Source organism: Parasteatoda tepidariorum, chromosome 1 (genome assembly GCF_043381705.1).
Source record: "Parasteatoda tepidariorum isolate YZ-2023 chromosome 1, CAS_Ptep_4.0, whole genome shotgun sequence".
Taxonomy (NCBI): domain Eukaryota; kingdom Metazoa; phylum Arthropoda; class Arachnida; order Araneae; family Theridiidae; genus Parasteatoda; species Parasteatoda tepidariorum.
Window position 1 is genome coordinate 57088776 of NC_092204.1, and position 19068 is coordinate 57107843.

The window sequence follows — 19068 nt, forward strand, 5'->3', positions numbered from 1 at the left end:
AAGAAAAAAATTAAACAATGAAAACGTTATTTTGTCCAAACATTAAGTAAAAGTAATGGGTTCAGTTATACCCTAAACATATGTGCCTCCACGTTGTAGTAAAATAAAGAGTATTGAAACTAAAAAACTTAAAAAATTTCTATGAATTAAGAACATTATTGAAAAATAATAGCAGAACTACTTTGTAAATTGTGTTTTGAAATTACTTTGTAAGACACTTGTGGAATCCGGTTATTTGTAACTCACATTACACTTAAACTTTTTTTTAAATGAAAAGAAAAATAAAATGTCTCAAAACAGCATATTTATTAATCCTAAACTCTGACAACAATTTTCATCGTATATGATCTTAAACCTCATGCAACTCACTAGAAAATTTAGAAAAGTAGAAACTGCAATGTAGCGAAAAAGAACTAGATAGATTAAAAAAAATTCTAAATATGCTATTTCTCAAAATAATTATAAAAGAATAATAAAATTTGTTCAAAATAGTTGTTTAAAAAATACCTGCAGCAGTGAAATATTTCATATAATTGTAACTTTGCTAATAAATTACAGAAACCTAAATACAAAAACAAATAAATAGTTTATAATAAACCCTGAAACATGCATGTGCTAAAACTAAACCAACAGAAAACGAACTTTATTTTCATTTTATTTTGTCATTAACTAATAAAAAAAAAAACGCTATCATACACAAATATCTTCAACGAAAGTTAACAATTTCAATAGCTATTTCTACAAAAACGCGTTGACAAAAACAAAAATATACCACAAAACATTTAGTTTCAATAATTCCTGCATTTTTAAGCGACAAGAAAATAAAATGATTAAATGACAATGTGCATTTTTTTTATACATACGAGTTTTTTTAGTTCTATTTACGACAACCTTCTACTTTTTCTAAACAATTTCGATATCTAATCATACAAATTAATTTGATTGTCGTTAAATATTAGCGTAAAGTTTAAATCAAGATTAAAACTGCAGCAAGATAAGAAGTGCGCGCTTTTTATCAAACTATTAAAAAAATTAAACATTGGTGTCCTTGACCGTTTAAGTAACTGTATTTTTGATTACCTTCGAAATTCATTAAATGCATTCACGCTATGTAGAATTCAGCATTCATACGAAACAATTTTTGGAAAGTTTTAAGGCAGTTCATATTTCCTACTCAAGATGAAAGTTTATAGATTGCTTTTCAGAACAAAAAGAATAATAGGTTAATACCGAATCAAACTATGAAATAAAATAAAACATCTGTGTCCTTGACCATCAAAGTAACTGCATTTTTGATAACTTTTTAAAGCTCAAAAACAAAAAACGCATTAAGACTTCGTGAAAACATACAACCATAAGAAACTTATGAAACGAAATAATTTTACATTATTCCATGACAATTTTAGAAAAGTTCCACTGAACATTTCTGGTCGATTAATAATTCCTATTGAAGTAAAAGTTAAAATAATTTTACATTATTCCATCACAATTTTAGAGAAGTTCCACTGAACATTTCTGGTAGATTAATAATTCCTATTGAAGTAAAAGTTAAAATAATTTTACATTATTCCATCACAATTTTAGAGAAGTTCCACTGAACATTTCTGGCCGATTAATAATTCCTATTGAAGTAAAAGTTAATAGATTGTTTTTCAGAACGAAGAGAATAATAAGCAAATACAGATGCATTATTTTAATTCTAGAAAGAAAAAAAAACATCGCCAAAATAAGAATGTAACTTTAATACGTAAAACGTGAAATACAGCTGGATAGGAATTTCGCTATGTATAAGTAATTGCAGCTGGACCCACAGTAAAAGATGCATTTAATATGTCATAAAAATATGAATTGCTTTCCTAGGTAATATAACATTGGTGGAAAAACAAACGCTCAACGGTAATCAATACAAGTGTACAGAAAGAACAAAGGAAAAAAAAATATTTATTTTCTTTCTCCAACTAAATCTGAAATCTTACAACTTATAAAGAAAAATAACATGCACGATGTTAGAAATTTAGGAAAAAGAAAGAATTATCATTTTAAAAACAATATAAAGGGAGAAAATATTTATTAATTTTAAAAACATAGCTTGTTAATCAATTAGCATCATGGAAGAAGATCTAGTTTCGTTCTCAGACCATACGAATTCATGATTATCTTAGAAAAAAAATGTAAGGAAAAATATTATTACGTCACATTACAAAATCACTAACTCCATAAAAAGCAATTTCGTCATAAAGCAAAAATGCATAGAAATTTTACTTTTATGCATTTGGGTCGAATTTTTCCCTCCTTGCGACGAAACTGGAAACGGAAAATCATCCTGATTTCGTCTATTGCTAAATCCTTCTCTAGGATGTCCCTACATTCTCGCAAGATTTGAATTTCGTGCCATTAGAACTTCAAAAATGTTAGGAACAATGAAAAAAAAAAAGATTGGTAGTTAAAAGTTACGGGCTATTAGAAATGAAGCGCTACACGAAACTACAACAGTGCTTTTTTATTCTTAAGCAATATTTAGAGCACCGTCGTACCATTTTCAGAAAGCGTTTTTTTTTTCTTTTTTTTTTCTCTCCTCTTCTTGGTGACCAAAATTAGCTGTCCAGATGATGCAATTTAACGCTTGTTTAACTATTTTTTGGGGTTGTATTTCAAGGTTATACCACGATTATCCTAGCTTTGGAAAGATGAAACTGAGTGGCGAAATTTAGAACATTTATACAAAGTGATTGAAAATTTTGACGAAAGAGTGCGTATGGGACAGCAAAAAACCAACCCCTATTGTCAAATATGATGTTCTTAACATAACCCTATACCGTATAATACATAGTGAATCAATGAAAAAAAATCACACTTTTCAATTAAAAAACCTGTTTTTTTTAAAATCAGAATTACATCTTGAACAAATTTTAGGACAATTTGTAGATAACATAACTTTAAAGTAATTTGAACGAACGCTCAGAAAGTTTGAAGTAGTTTGAAGCGAAAATTGACAACATTCCAAGAAAACAAGCAGGTTTTACCTTTAACTGAGTTTGGAATCGACTGTTACAGAAATAAGTTTATTTATATTATATAGTTTTAAGCAATATTATTAACCAGAAAGTGTCAATGTAAAAATCAAAGTTAAATTTGTTATTAAAGCTATTACCCAATCCAAAGGAGTGCTTGTCAAACGAAGTCAGTCTAAGCTGAGTTTAAAATATAAAGCGGATAAACTACTTAAATGTCATACATTTAACCGTCCATCAAAAATTATGAAGTAGTACTAAATTATATTTTTCATACGTATTAAAAGAAAAATAAGACTCGACATGAATTTTTAAAAATAGAGAGCTAAATACTCATAGAGTCAATTAATGAACTTAGTACAATATAGGTTTTAAAAAAATCTTTCTAATAATATTTTTTTAAACTCTTCATTTACATCAACAGTACATCTAACTTCAAACAACCTTTAAATAGTGTATTACAATTCAAAGAAGGAAAGCTCAGGAATTCTTTCCAGTGAATTGCCTCACACAGAAAGACTTCAAAGTTCAACAGTAATAAATATGTAAAAATTCACAACTATAATCTCTTAATATAAAAATATACATTCAATTCTTAAGACTATCTCACTATATATAATATAAATATTCCATAAGCATTATGGCACACTACATGTTGAAGGCAGCATTATATTCGGTGTAAAAGACAAAGGCGAGACGATTGGTTTCCATTACACGAATAAGGCAACGTTTTGCGAATATAGTTGAAATTAAAATCTGAATTCAAATCAGAAATAGAACTCTTATTTCCAACAATTATTTCTTCAAGGTCTCCTTTCACAGATTTCCGTAGTTCTTGTCTGGCCCGCCGCAAAATATAAGTCAGTAAGGCAATACTAAGAACAACCTAGTTAAAAATGAGAATAATTCATTAATATAATAAATATATTAATAATTGAAATTACTTAAAAACAAAAGGCTTGCTTGTAAATTAAATACGCTGGAAATGGCCAACAGTTCTCTAACTCAAGCCTCGTCAAGTTTTCTAGTTACCAAAATATAAAGCAAAAGTGATTGGAAACAATCCCCACTCCTTCAATTTCGAACTCATATCTTTTAACGATTTTTTTTTTCAAACTTTAAAATATTTTTATTAACAATTCTTCTAAAAATTTTAATTTTCTTGTATATTGTAGTAAAAAAACAGTAAGTATAGTAAAAAAACGTAAGGTAAAAAAGTTCGTTTTTTTTATGTTCATATTTTTATAAATATTTAAGTTAGGTTTACGAAATTTTAAGCAGTTATTTCATATGACAATCTTATATAAGTAATAATCTTTCATAAGTAATTGGTTACAATCTTATAGCTATATTTCTTGGCATAGAGTGCTCAAAAAAAATTTTCCCATCGTAATTTATTGCCGGTAAAAGCTTTAAACTTCATTGATATGTGTATAAGAATCTCACGGCTTAAACACTTATAAAATTTAAATAAAAATAATTCCACATCAGTGGTTACCAACTGGCGGGCCGCATACGGCTCGCGAACCTTTTTTATGGCCCGCGAACTATAATATATTAGTTGTCATTTTTCTGCGGACAATTTTCGTAAAAAATCTATATGGGATTAAAATACTTTTCTTTCTTTAAAAAAAGAAGGGAAAAAAACTCATTTCTTCGTTTCTGTGAAATTTAACTTGTCAACGGTGCAAAAAAAATTTTTTCTCAAGTTTTGCATCCAAGAAAATATTTATTCAAATACAAAAATAATCGTGTATGTTGCTCTTTTTTATTTCGTTTTTTTTTGTTTTTTGTGAATATAATTTTAGCATGTGTGTATCAGAAATTTTCTCGAAGATATTCTCCGATGTAACTTTTTGAAACCACTCATTTTGGACGAAATTATTTACATTTGAAAATTTTGTAGCCAGAATTTTTTAATATGCAATCAAATATTTTTTTTAAATATATTTCTTATTTTAATTTGTAATTCAATACTTTTGTTTTGTACAACTCGATAAAAATTTGACAGTACTATTCAAGGTTTCCTTCAAACATAAAAGAGTCTTATATAAAAGTTTGACAAAGTTGAGGCCTGCCATTTGACTGGTGTTTTTAAATGCGGCCCCCGGCCGCATGTAAGTTGGAAACCCCTGTTCTATATTTTTCTTGAGAAATATGAAAAAATGATTTTTAATGTAGACGCGTTTTTATAATTCTGTCCTGTATCTTTTTTGGTTAACTATTCATAATTTTAAAACTGTTTAAGACATACAAAAGTATTATTTTCAAGAATCAAAAATTAAACTAAAATAATTTTGATATTTTCTTATTGTAACCAAGCAACGCCTTAAAAAACTCCATAATGTTTTTTGCAATAGAAAAAATAAAAAACGAGCATTATATGCTAGTTACTTTTTAATACGCATTTCTTTTACTGATAATATTTAAAAACAAGATAGAGAAACATTTGAAAGAAAATGTTTTTGCTCTGGAGATTTCATTAACTTACTTTGATAATAAAAACCCCAAAAGGGTACATCTAAAATTAAACTTAGTGAAATTCTTCCCAAGGATGAAAATACCATTAACAGAACTTAACATTTTAATATTACAAATGCATTAAAAATACCATTAACAGAATTACCATTTTAATATTATTTCACCGCTATTATAGTTATGGTAGGGATGAAACAATATTAAAATAACTAATCGTCAGATTCTAATTTTCAATTCGTAACAAAAGAGTAAGAACAGTTTTAGTTTATTAATTTCAAATGCATTAAGTTCATAGATGAACAGAATTTAATTTTTAAAAGTTTTAACCTTTTTTTTCAATCAGTCAATATTAGCTTCATTGATTTTTAAATAAAACGCTAAAGAAAAAATCTAAATTTTTAATACCCCATTTCGTAGAGTAGCTAAGACAACCACTCCCCCTCCCAAAAAAAAAGATTAAGATACCGTCTCTATTGTACAGTTTGGTTGTATTGTTTATCCAATGTCAAAAAATTATGAGATGATTTTCAAAAATCAATTAAACAAAAACTAGAGGAGATTGAAATTTACGACTTCTAAGTTTTGCTTAGGAAAGGAGATTTAACCTTTTCCTCGTCGAATTTTTAAATTAACTACTAAATTCATCAACAAATGGTACTGTTGATTGGAAACAAACAGAATACAATGTTTTCTGTGGCATGTGAGATCATTTCAACTGAAGTATTTGCACGGCTATATGTTAATCATGCCCTCAAACGTTAAAACTGTAATTGATGGTAATTTTAAAACCGTTGTTTTATAGTTTTCCCTGCAACACGATCTGTTAAAAAAATTTTTAACTAACTTTAAACTCGATGAAAATAAAAACAAGCGATCTAAGCAGTAAGCAGAGCCACCGTTGTTTCATAGTTTTCCCTGCAACACGATCTGTTAAAAATTTTTTTAACTAACTTCAAACTCGATGAAAATAAAAACTATCGATCTAAGCAGTAAGCAGAGCCCGGGTGGTTACGAACACTCAGAAAGAAAATTCCCTGATTTTTTAAGTCTGATTTCATCGAATTTCGCTGATCTTCGTAACTCATGGCACAGATTTTATTATAAATTTTTAAATTATACTTTATTCTTCAAATTAAAATTATAGAATAATTTTTTTAGTAAATATTCCACTTTCAGATACCTCAAATAAATTTATTCCTTTCTGAGACTTTTTGTGTATTTTAGTTAAATTCCTTGACATTTCCCAAATGTTTCAAGACATTCCTTGACATTTCCCAAATGTTGGTAAAATTCCTCGACTTTTCCCTGTTCTCCATAATTTTCTTATTCTTTTGACCAACCTGAGAATGCAACAAACTGTACATTTCTATCTCCTTATATTTTCCTGCACATGATTTATTCGAAAAGTTAATCTTTGAGACACGAGTTAATACAAGTAATACCATTATCAGCTCGCAGATCAAAGATATGTAAATGCATACCTGCAGAATAAGAACTCCATAGCCTACAGTAGCGGTGTTTTCATCTACTAAAACTTCTTCCATGGATCGGACAGTCGTGCCAAGATAAACACTGATGAGCTGGGTCGGAAAGAGACCCAAAGCTGAAGCTCCAACATACCTCCATATGCAGACTGGACTGATCTAAATATTAAATAAAAATCTATTTAGCATTACAAATGTATTAAAAATTAAAAGGTGAGTATTAATGATTTAATAAAATTACTCAAGAATAAAAAAAGGAGCTAATTGAAGAATTGGTGGATAACTGTTGAGTCAAAGCCCGCAATCAATTCGCTATGTAATTTTAAATCTTGGTTTACATTTGCAGATAACATAAAATATATAACTAAGAATCTGCGCTAAGTTTGTGTCGCTGAAAGTCATAGAAAAAATTCTTTTTACAATAATTAAGGCGTCACCTTAATACTTTTCTCGGAATCAGAGTTTTGCAACATTCACATTTTTATGAAAAAAACATTTCAAAATAAAAATTAAGATTTTTTACTTAACAAATTACGCGACAAAAAAAAATCGTTTTAAGGAACATTTTTAAAATATACCTTCATAATAAAAATTTTTTTTTTCAATAATGAAAATATTTTTAGTAAATTGTTCATTCTTATATCGAAGATTTTTGTAGCCACACTATTTTCTAGATTAAAGACTAATATCGCATTCTAAAAGTTTCTAAATTAAAAGTACAGTAAAAACTTCTTGGCCATCTTTAGAAAAAATTTAAAATGGATAAATAAATTAGGAAAATAGGAAACATCATCATAAAGTTTTACTTTTAAAATTAATAATTTATTTAAGCACGTTTGTATTTTCATTCTTAAATAAAATGTTCTACAGGGGAAGAAAAACTTTCTAAAAGAAAAACCATCCAATAACCCCTATCGCCGCTAGAGTAAATGCGGAAAAATTTCGTACTATCACTCTCAATGTAACGCGAATGCGGATTAGATATAATCAAGCAGCAACGAAACGACCATTTGGAGAAATGGGAGGAATTCCTGGTGAGTTGCCCAATTTCGCGTTGATTTTGAGATGAAAAAAAAGGGGGTCAGTTATGGGGAAATTGAATAATAAAACAGCATAAACTTAAAAATAAATTAATTTCAAAACAATCCAGGCAATCGAATTAAATTTCACAATAATGTTATGGAATACATTACTATTATATCATTATTTAAATTTTTACTATGGTTTCGGTCACTTTGAACTAAACTAATGTGAGACAGTGTCTCCAAAAGTGTCTATGGAACCTCAGAAACACCGTGAAAACTAACTTGCAGCGATACTTAACTTGAGCAACATTCCCTTTAATGTTTCACATTATGTGTAAGACCTATAGCAGGATAAGGAGATAAACTTATATTGTCTCAAATATACTTCTAAAATAATCAGTCCATCGACAATGATGAAATAAAATAAATCGAATGCTATTTGCCTCTTTGAGAAAAATTCCCTTTTACGAAAAGAAACAAAACCGAATGATTTCGAAGCTATAATGGTTGACACGAGGAGAACAGGATAAACCTATAAAAATTTAGCCAACAAAGCAGCTAGTCCCAGTGATGTGATAGTTTAATCAAGGTTTAGAGCCTCAAAAAGTCCTGCTCGAAAATATATATTTCTATCTCCTAATGGGGATTATTAACTTGTACTTTAAATTCATCTATGGATTATATTTGAATGCGTCCAATTATCTTTAAAACATCTAAAAACAAATACACATTTAGATAATAAGTATCAAACATTTTACAAAGGTGACATCACAATAGCTATTTTTTTAAACTAAAGATCACGCAACCTGCTATAAAGATTAGAAGAAAACTTTACTATTTGAATAAGGGAATGAATGCTTTAATTGAAAGCATTTTGAGCGTAAGAACATTTTAATGATTTACAAACAGATCGAAGAAAGCTACGTTCTCCTTAACTAACCAAGCAAAGAGCAAATCCGTTTCAGATTTCAACATTTTTTTGTGGATAAAAAAGATTCTTTATTCATTTTCTTTTTTTTTCCCCTAAGAAAATGAGCCACATCCAGGTAAATTTATTTTTAGTCGCAATGCATATAACTGTAAAAGTATTCATTATCGCTCCAATAATACAGCGAAACACATGATGCACATAATACATTGAAGCATAAACATCTTCTCACACAATCGGTGGTAGAGCCGTAACCAGTGTCAATATGTCAAAGAAGTTAATAAACTGTTACAGTTTGGTACAAAAGTGCCAGCCTATAGTCCTAGCTCTTTACAATATTTAAAGCGGTAGCGAAATAACAATTATAGAGACTTTGTTTATTTTACAAGTTTCTCAAAATTCTCATCAAAATTATCAGTTGTTTTTATTGCATACTAGCTGAGTACTTGTTCTTCACACTGGGTAAAAAGTAAATAAATATTAAATCGATATTAATCGGAGCTACAAAATCATGCACAAAACTAAAAGGTATACTGGCATAATAGATGAATAGATAAGATAATTCCAAGTGTCTTTATTCACTATTACTTTGTTGCCCTTCCCGATGGCTTTACGTTATTAGATTAAGCAAAATACGTTTTTAGAAGTCCGTTCCATCAAAATAAGATTAACGATATTCATTCAGCGTAATGCTCAAGAATAACTCTTAATAGCCAAAATTCAGCACAATCAAGAATTTTTTTCGGTGCTTATCTCTTTTGAGAGGCCATAAAAAATCTACTACTACAGTACCTATATTAGCTACATTGGTACCAATAATTAATACATTTATTAATATATTTGGTACCTATAAAAATAGCATCTATGACCACAATACTATCAAAACCTAAAACCAAAATTAATTAAGCACCATTGGTGTCAATAATAGCATTGCGATTTTTTACGATTCTCCGAATCGAATAAGTACCTTTTGTCTATTACCTTCCTCTTAATACATAACTTATTTATATTTTTAATTCCATTACCGTTGATTTTAAATTATTTGTTTTTGTAAAAACACATTTCAAATGCGTAACGATAAACAAATTAAAAACATTGTTTCAGAAAACTTTAGGGATATTGAGTATGCATGTATACTTTGCATATGCGACCACGTTCACGTTATTAATTGAGCTTGTACGAAATAACGAATAAAAATAATTAAATATTAAATAAGGTGCAATAAACTGTTTTTTCTATTAAATAGAGCTATGAGCTACCAAACATCACTGATGTTATATTTAAAATATTTGTAAAAACAGAATCGTCTATAGTTTAACATAAAACAGTGGTTAATGTAAAGTCATTGAGAAAATTCCACTTTTCAAACGTATTTCCTGTTTGATCAAATCGAAAACTTCGAATAATTTTTAGGATCGAGGGTTTAAACTGCCTCTTTCACCCACTTTCCGAATTTCAGGACGATAGCTCAAACCGTTCTGGATTCATAAGATCTAAATTTATCTGTCATGGAATTTACTACCACTTTAAACATTTAAGAAAAATTTCCTCTTAAAATGGGAGAATGTATGATAGTTCCATGATCATAAAAAAATTGCAAATCATGCCCTATCTAGTTAAAACAAATGACAAAAAACACGAGGCTCATAACTATAACGGATATATTTTTTTAGTCTTTTCATCAACAATGTTAACTGTTATAACAATTCTGCAAGGAAAAAAAAACCAAATCACAAACAATAACATTTTATTTTCATTAAGACATGTATAGGAGATTTAAAAAAAAATTGGTGATAGTGGCATAACATCTCTAATATAATGTTATAAATGTGATGTCATTCTGGTGGCTTCTATTACTAAAACCTTCATTTCGCTTGTTCAAAGAATTGTGATTATAAATTAAAAGACAATCGCTAAGTTCACATTAGAATATAAGTATTCAGTTATATACAATTTTAAAAATTATAAAAACTTCTCGCAAATTCATGTGGCGAAAAGAGATAACAAGTAAAAAACAATGCTTAACAAGTAAAAAATTCCTTTAAAAAGTCTTTGTCTTCTTATCTTTAATATAATATCACTATTAAAATAAAAATTACCATGGAAACAGCCGTAATTAGATAGAATAAAACTAAAGCCATTAGATAAAACTAAAGCTTTAACGTCACGAAACGTTTCATTTGAAATAAGTTGACGGAAAGTACCGTGAAGAATTTTTTTTCTTCTTCTTCCTGCAATTAGATATCTGAATAACGGGGCACAACACTGTATTTGAGGGCTGACGAGAGTAATGTCCTAAGCTGCCATTTGCTTCCACCTGCCCTATTTTTTTTTTACTTCTAATGATTTTTTTAAGAACAAAATTACTCTCTTAACATACTAATTTAAGACAAAAACGAAGGACCTTAAACTTTTATTGAAGCTACAAAGTTATTTTGTATGTTTGCAACAAAAATATTACACTGATCAATAAAATCATCCAAGCAATTATTTTCATTATTTATTTATTATATATGTATAATATATAGTGCTATTTTTCTTGTTTGGAATATTTGCGTGTTTTTCATATTAGATTCATTTAATGTTTATTCATGCAAACATCTCACAAATTAAATGCAAATATAATCCCATGTAGTTATAGTTTTAAAACTCGACTAACTGATTTTGAAAAATAAATCAGGCACAGTAATCACAATAATAATAATAATAAATCAACTGTAAAATAATTTTGCATGCTTAAGAACATTTAAAAATCGCTGATTACGTTTGAAAAGTATAATGCATACCCTTCGTACAAATTTCAGTATGTTTTGAGTTTATTATCTACCGTTTTAAAATATTTATTCAATTTGATTTATTATCATTGACATAACTCAGTGAAATCCATTATAATTGGTTGAGATAAATGCCAGATACAAATAAATCTTTCCTCGAATAAATAAAAAAAAATAGCTATGGTTTTAGGGTTAGATATATTAAATAAAATATTTTAAACCATTTTAGAAAAACAAATTAGTTTTTATTAAGAACATAACAAAACGTAACCCAAAAAAACATTATACCGTCACTCAGTTCTTGTTAAACTTATAAGCATTGTTTCATCTAAATTAGTGTGTTTTCGGAGAACGAAACAAACATTTATATTTAAATACTCAATAAATACAGTATTAAATAGGTATACTCTAAGCTCTGTATTGCATTATACTAATATGAAGATTTATGGTGTATTGTGAACATTAAAAGAAAATTAAACACAATATTAGAAAAAAATATTTTTATTTTTCGATAAATTTTTAAAGCGGACAGAAAACTTCTAAAAGAGTTACGGTATGTTCAGTGGGTTACATCAAAATCATTATAATAATAATAATTTTTTAAAAAAAAAAAACAGAGTTCGGTGATGAACGCATTTATAATTGCTAACTTGAACAGAGATAACTTGTTTTAAGAAAGGTGTTAAAAATTGTTTATTTTCCAAATTGGACGATGCGCTAAAAAAGGTTGTAAATGTTTGCGTTATACCATAGTTAGCTTTTAAAAATAATTCATCGACAGCATTAAAAGTGAAAATTTCATTTAAACAAAATTACAAGTAAAGTTGTAATTTTAATAGTCCAATAAAAAAATTAAATTTTTGTTTACTCAATTATTTTAATTCTGTGAAAAATTTTTTTTAAAATCCAGTGGTTCTTAACTGATGCTTCCATATGTGTAGCCAATCTTTGAATCATCAGAGAAAATTAAAAACAATAGTAAGATCCAATGGGTCATGAAATTTTGCAATAAGAAGATTCCAAATTATAATTGCTTTTAAAAGAGGAAGTTGATAATTTTGATCCTCGCTTTAATTTTTAATTCATGACTTACTATACAGTAATGTACAAAAGTCTCCGAAGCACATATTTTTTCTAACTTTTCTCGGTTTTTAGGTCTTTAAAGAAAAGAAATGCAAATAATTTTAATTTTACTTATTATTATAACCAAATTTAAATAATATAACATTCGTTCTTATTCAGTCAAATTTCGTCTTTATTATTATTTGGAAAGTGAATTGTAAATGGCCTAGTTATTAATAATTGAAGTGACTATAGTTTAAAAAGTAAACCTAAAAGTGGCTGATCAAGAAAAGCAGTAAGAAAGCTGCATAGTTAAAAGTGAATTTATACGTAGAACATCAAGAAAATTGCAACTCGAATTGCCCTGGAGTTATACAAAGAAAATATTGCGAATATTGGTCGCAGTACTGCTACAAGACGTTTACATGATGTTGGATTGCATGGACGATGTGTGTGACGAAGCTATTAATTAGTTAATAGATGACTAGACTAAAGTTTTTATTAGATTGCTTGAACTGGAATGTTGAGAATTGTAAAAAAGTATGCTTTCCTATTAAATACAAATTTAATTTACTCAAGAGTATTGCCAAAAAGTATATTTGATGTTCAACAAGAACAGGAAATAATGCTAAATAAGATTCTTCATCTATTTTGAGTATTTCGTCATCAATATGAATAAAAAAATAATCAATAATATGAATCAATAATAAGAATAGAAAAATATATCAAATTCCTATTGACAAACATGATAAAGTCAATGCTATGGATTGGGGTAATTTTCGGATCAAAGACCCAGACCATTAGTCCAAATTGATCGCATAATGGATCATTATATGTATATTTTGTCTGGAATGGTGCTATTAAATGCGCAGGTGCTATTAATGGTGCAGACGAAAAAAATTAAGATTTAAAGACCTTTCAGATTTTTTTTATTTTATTTTAACAATGTTTAAACAAAACGAATAAAAAAAAATATTGATAAAAAAGAATAATTTTTACTATGTTAGTTAAGTATTTATATTTCTGCCTTTTGCGCTAAAACAGTAACTAAAAAAATATGTGCACTTATATGAACATAATGGAATTAATTTATTTTTTATTTTATTATTTTTTTTTCCCAATGCCCACCTGGTGAATGACTTACGTCATACAGGCATCTGAAGGGCAGCTTTGTTGGCCACTCTTTCAGGGGTACCATATTAGGTGGGCCAACGTTGCTCCCATAGTAAGGACAGATAGTACAGAGAAGGAAGGAGCATCCATGCCTCGCCCGGGATTCGAACCCAGGACCTTTCAGATGCAAGGGTAGTTCCCTAACCCCTACACAGGCCGGTCGGCATGGAATTAATTTATAATCACAAACAAATATTCTACCTTCAATTTCAGCTAACTGAAATGTTCGAATTCACTTTTAGTACTGCTGAATTCGATGTTTAAAGATGAGGAAGAGCTTATCGATGCGAAAATGTAAGAAGTGAAAATAAAAAGTTTGTATTATGCCAGGTGTGCCCACCCCCGCACAAAACTGATGGGGAGATCCCCCTAAATTTGAAAATTTGCCCCCTCATTTCCGCAAACAACAAAATGCAGATCAAACTTTTTACTTAAACAATTTTTCGGCTATACCTGTAATATTTTGTAAGACATGAGTTTTAGAAGAGGAAATTAACATTGTGAAAAAGAATTGGGACAAAAGAAAAAAAAATAGAGCGTTATTCAAAACTGACATACAAAGTGGTGTTGTGTTGTTCTTTTTAAAAGCTATATTAATTTAAATCTCAATTCTATTCAGGTCGTTGAGCCCAAATTTAATATTATTAAACATTTGTTCAAATGTAACAAGATATTTTTAAAAAAAATTAATTTATATACAAGGATAAATTTAAAATGGGAGGAAAGATATTTAAAAAAATTTATAAGTATGTATCAACAATGATAGAATGCAGCTCTGAAAAAAAGTATAAGATTTATGAAGAAAGTGATAAAACGTAAGAAGAAAGGACTTGCATGGTTTTACTTTATAATATAGCTATAGATTATGACATAAGTAATCAAAAATTAAAGAATTGCTATATATAACAGCCACAGGTAATTTTAAAAAACATTATTCTAACGTAAAAGGCTTATTCTTATTTGTAAAAGTGGCATTTCAATTTTAAGACATTTAAATTTATTAAACTATAAAAGAAAATTATTTTGCCGCCAAACATCAATATTACTTAATATTAATTTGTAAACACAACATTTTAATTATCTAACTATATATTATTATGATTTAAAAGAAAATATCATAGAATTTATAAGAATAATCATAATTTTTAACGGAGACGGTGGTTTGGTTTAATGCATTAAACGTACTTAAATTACCTGTTCGTGTTCTATATAATCATTAAAGGCCTAGAAAAGTTAGGTCTCAAATTCTGGATCTAAAATCTAAAAAAAAATTCACAGAAAAAAAATAAACATTTCGTCTAGGCTAAAAATATTTAATAAAACTGATTGGTAATCAACAAGTTTATATTAATTACCAAAACCAATTTAACATGTCATATGAATGCGCCCCGTGGCATAATGGTGGCGAGACGGCGACATAGTCGCAGAATATTACAGAGTTCTTGCAGAAAGATTTTTTATTTGGAAGGCAAAGAAGTTTTGGTTTTTTTATTCGCAGAATTTTTCGAAATATTTTTTTCTGCAGAATTTTTTTTCCCCTTTCTGCAGAATTATATTCAAATAATATCTTTCTCGCATATCGGAGGTGGAATCCTACCTTCCTTTTTTCCTACTTTCTTTTGAGAATAAAAAAATTCCGCAATGAGTTTCTTTAGCTAGAATTTCATATTTATATTATAAAAAGTAACTTCCGAATAGCAAAAATTTAAAAAGGTTAACTATACAAATATTTTTTAGAACAGGAGAATATCGCCAATATTAGAATACGTATTCTTTTATATTTAGATTTTTAAAAATAATTCTTACATTTATAATTAAAAAATTATATACTGTTCTATTCTGTACTTAAAGGCCTTTTTTTGTAAACAGAAAGCGCTTCTGTTACTTTAAATTAGAAACATACATATTTGCTTCTATTAAAAATGTATTTCAGAAAGATATTAGTACTAGATAGAATTGTTGCCAAAAGATGGAAAAAATTCTGCCACTGGGTGAATGCGAAGACTGATTTTAACTTTCTAACGTAAATACTCTTTTATTTGGTTATGCTGTCTTTTAGCTCTTTAACAGTGCCAATAAGGAAAATTATTATTTCTTTTAATTTTACTGTTTGAGATCTGTGCTTTCTTTTAACTTGAATAAATCTATAACAGTTGAAGTTTGTTTCGTTTTAGTGGGGGAAAAATCCTTACAAATTAAATTAATTGGCTAGCAAATTCATCTTGTTCAAAACATTCTTGTTGCTAACACAACGATAACAAAGTTGCTAATTTCTTTTATTATCCATTAAAAGTGCCATTGAACTAAGCATACGCGTTATCATATGTTGTACTGAATCATTTTAATAATAAATTCACCAAGATGCCCATTTTCATCAAAATTTCTCAAAACAGCCAAGATCTGAAAGTGCAAACATGTAAGAGGCAAAAATTAAATCCACCCTCAGTAGCGCAGAATGAGTTTATAGTTACATATCGTCCTGATTTTTGACTATATAATTATAAACCTCGAAATACTTGAAATTCTACTCATTTAAAGAGACGGACTAGCTGGTCGCCGTTAAAAAAATAAAATAAAAACACTGCTAACTGAATATTTGGTTTTAATTTTAATAAGAGGAAGAAAAATAAATTGGAAAAAAATTTCGATCCTAGAAATATTTTAAAGACGAAAAGCTACCGAAAAATAAATAATTTATTTTTAATTCACTATTTTAAATTTTAATTTAACATAGTGATAAATATATTTATTTTAATTTCATATATATACATAGATATATAGTACAGGGAACGACATTTTTATTATTTTTTGCGGCAGTATTACGTCTTTAGATTAGAAAATGAATAACAGTAAACAAAGTGTTTAAATTGTAGGCAAAGCATAGAAAAACAAGTCTTTTCATTTAAATAGAATGAAAGAAAAGTAATTGTTTCTTTCTATCAGCCATAATATTTACTTTCTAACATAACAGACAATTTGTGTTCTTCAATTCCATTCATCTATAAATAAGGAAAAAAAAGAAACATAATAGCTTTCATAGCTATCAAGAAACTGTAACTCAAAGAAATACAATGGTCAAATTTTCTTTCTCTCTTTCACTGAGACTTTACAATTTCAAAACAAAGAAAGAGTCTTTGACTTTGACATAGAAACAAAATAAATAACATTCCTCATTTTTTTGTGTTATAAAAATAATAAATCATTTTTGGGGAGGTGGAATTTTGGGGCAATTAATTACTGATGCTTACATTAATAAATTCATAAGAGCTTGAAAAAAAGTCGTTATTTTATCTGTATATAGTGCCAAAAAAAATAATATTAACTAAGAATAAAAATCTGTAAGTTTTAAGGAAGAAAATAAATAAAAAAAGGGGGTTATTAAACTTTTTCACTTTACCATAAGAAAAATCTTATATATTATAAAATACTCATTATTTTGAAGCACAAAAATATATTGATTGATAAAAATTTTGCATTTCATCTAAAAGTAAGTGTATATAAATTAAAATATAAGTATTTAATAAATTATAAAAAAAGGCGTTATTAATTAGCTCTCTTTAATTTCCATTCAACTTTTTATCTTTGTTTCATTTAATACATATTTACTCAAAATTGTGCTGTCCAAAATTAATATGAAATAGTCTTGTCGTGCTGTCCAAAATTAATATAATCCAACTGGATCAATTAGACAGCAATTTTTAAAAGTAAAATATATGCAAAAATCTTTTATTTAAAATTAAATTAATTTTCAATAAAATTAATATTTTTAAGCTTAGTTAAACTGATGACTAACCTAGACTCTGTGATAATCAATTTATTAAGGTTATATTTTACTATTAATTTGTTTCTCCTTTATTGGATTTAATAGTCTTTCCCTGTACACAATATAGAAAGATTTTAGAATATACTTACAGCAAAGAGTGCATTTTGCAAGCCAAATGGTATTGGTGTAAGCCTTGAAATAGCAATCAGCTTAAAAGCATGGGCACTTTGTAATGCTGCTACTGTTGCTTTGAGAACATCAGGCCCTAACAGTTTAGCAGTAATTGTTCCTATAAAGTAATGCTTCATAAGAAGATGAGCGGATAAAATTCCTACACTTGCAGCAAAAGCTGTCACTAGAGTACCAGCAATCAATCCATAGTGGTATCCACAGGCTAGGTTAAGTAACACATAGCCCCAGGTCATAGGAAATGACACTGCAGTGTATAAAATTATAAATACAATACAAACCACCCATTCTTCCTGATTGTCTAACCACAATAATCCATATTTAACATAATCTCTACACAGAAATAGAAAAAATGATAAAGCTGCTAATACTGCGCATGCAGGTATGCAAGAAAACAAGAATTTTGGAGAAAATAGTCTGGAGACTAAACACTTAGCACGTCGTCGAGTTCTTATTATCACATTAGACCCAGCTGTAGTTTTTCCATTCATATATAGCTTCTCATTTCCAGGAGTAGGGACAGAATTACTATCAGCTGGTTGTGCTAAAGCTAATAGAGGCAATGCCACCGGCGAGGTTATAGCCATGTCAATAAAATAATTTTAACTAGCATTATTCAAAAAGTAAGATACTTTTTTTGGTGCATTTTTATCACATTCAGGGTGTATCACAAACGCAACAAAAATAAACACATTTTGTTAAGAGTTAGGAACATCGAAAATTGATATAAATAAGCTTAATTCACAAAAATCTATCTGTGGATAAAACATTTTTAAGTGTTGATCATTCAAAATATGATGCTTGTAAAGATTAATGATTGGATTTTTATACCGCAGTCTCCAATATTATCCATTTCGCTGAGTATGTAAACAAACGCGATTGGAAACTTGCAGTAGTAAACGAAAACTAGAAACCAAAACACGAGAGTCGTCGTAAAACGTGTTTACTGGAATAAGAGTTGAGTGATATCTCCTCTGCACTCACGAATTTCAGAATTAAAGGGGCGCTTTAAAATGCGCGCCATCTGTTGGAACAAATTGGAGACTACGAATGAGTAGTGAAAAATAATACTTAACAAACTATTTTATTGGAAAGTCAGCTGCTCATAAAACTGCGTGTACTTAATATACTGATACCGAATAATGTTAATAATTGATCACTGATGAACAATATATATCAGG

The 19068-nt window shown here is 28.3% G+C and overlaps 1 protein-coding gene across 1 annotated transcript; it reads right to left on the bottom strand.

Annotated features, from left to right (window-relative positions):
• Positions 1-1720: 1720 nt before the first annotated feature.
• Positions 1721-18860, bottom strand: LOC107441997 (transmembrane protein 64). The gene is made up of 3 exons (XM_016055430.3): positions 17848-18860; positions 6971-7132; positions 1721-3897 (listed from the first exon to the last, which is right to left on the bottom strand). The coding sequence occupies exons 1-3, from the start codon at positions 18472-18474 to the stop codon at positions 3679-3681; spliced, it is 1008 nt and encodes a 335-aa protein (XP_015910916.1). The 5' UTR covers positions 18475-18860; the 3' UTR covers positions 1721-3678.
• Positions 18861-19068: the final 208 nt, after the last annotated feature.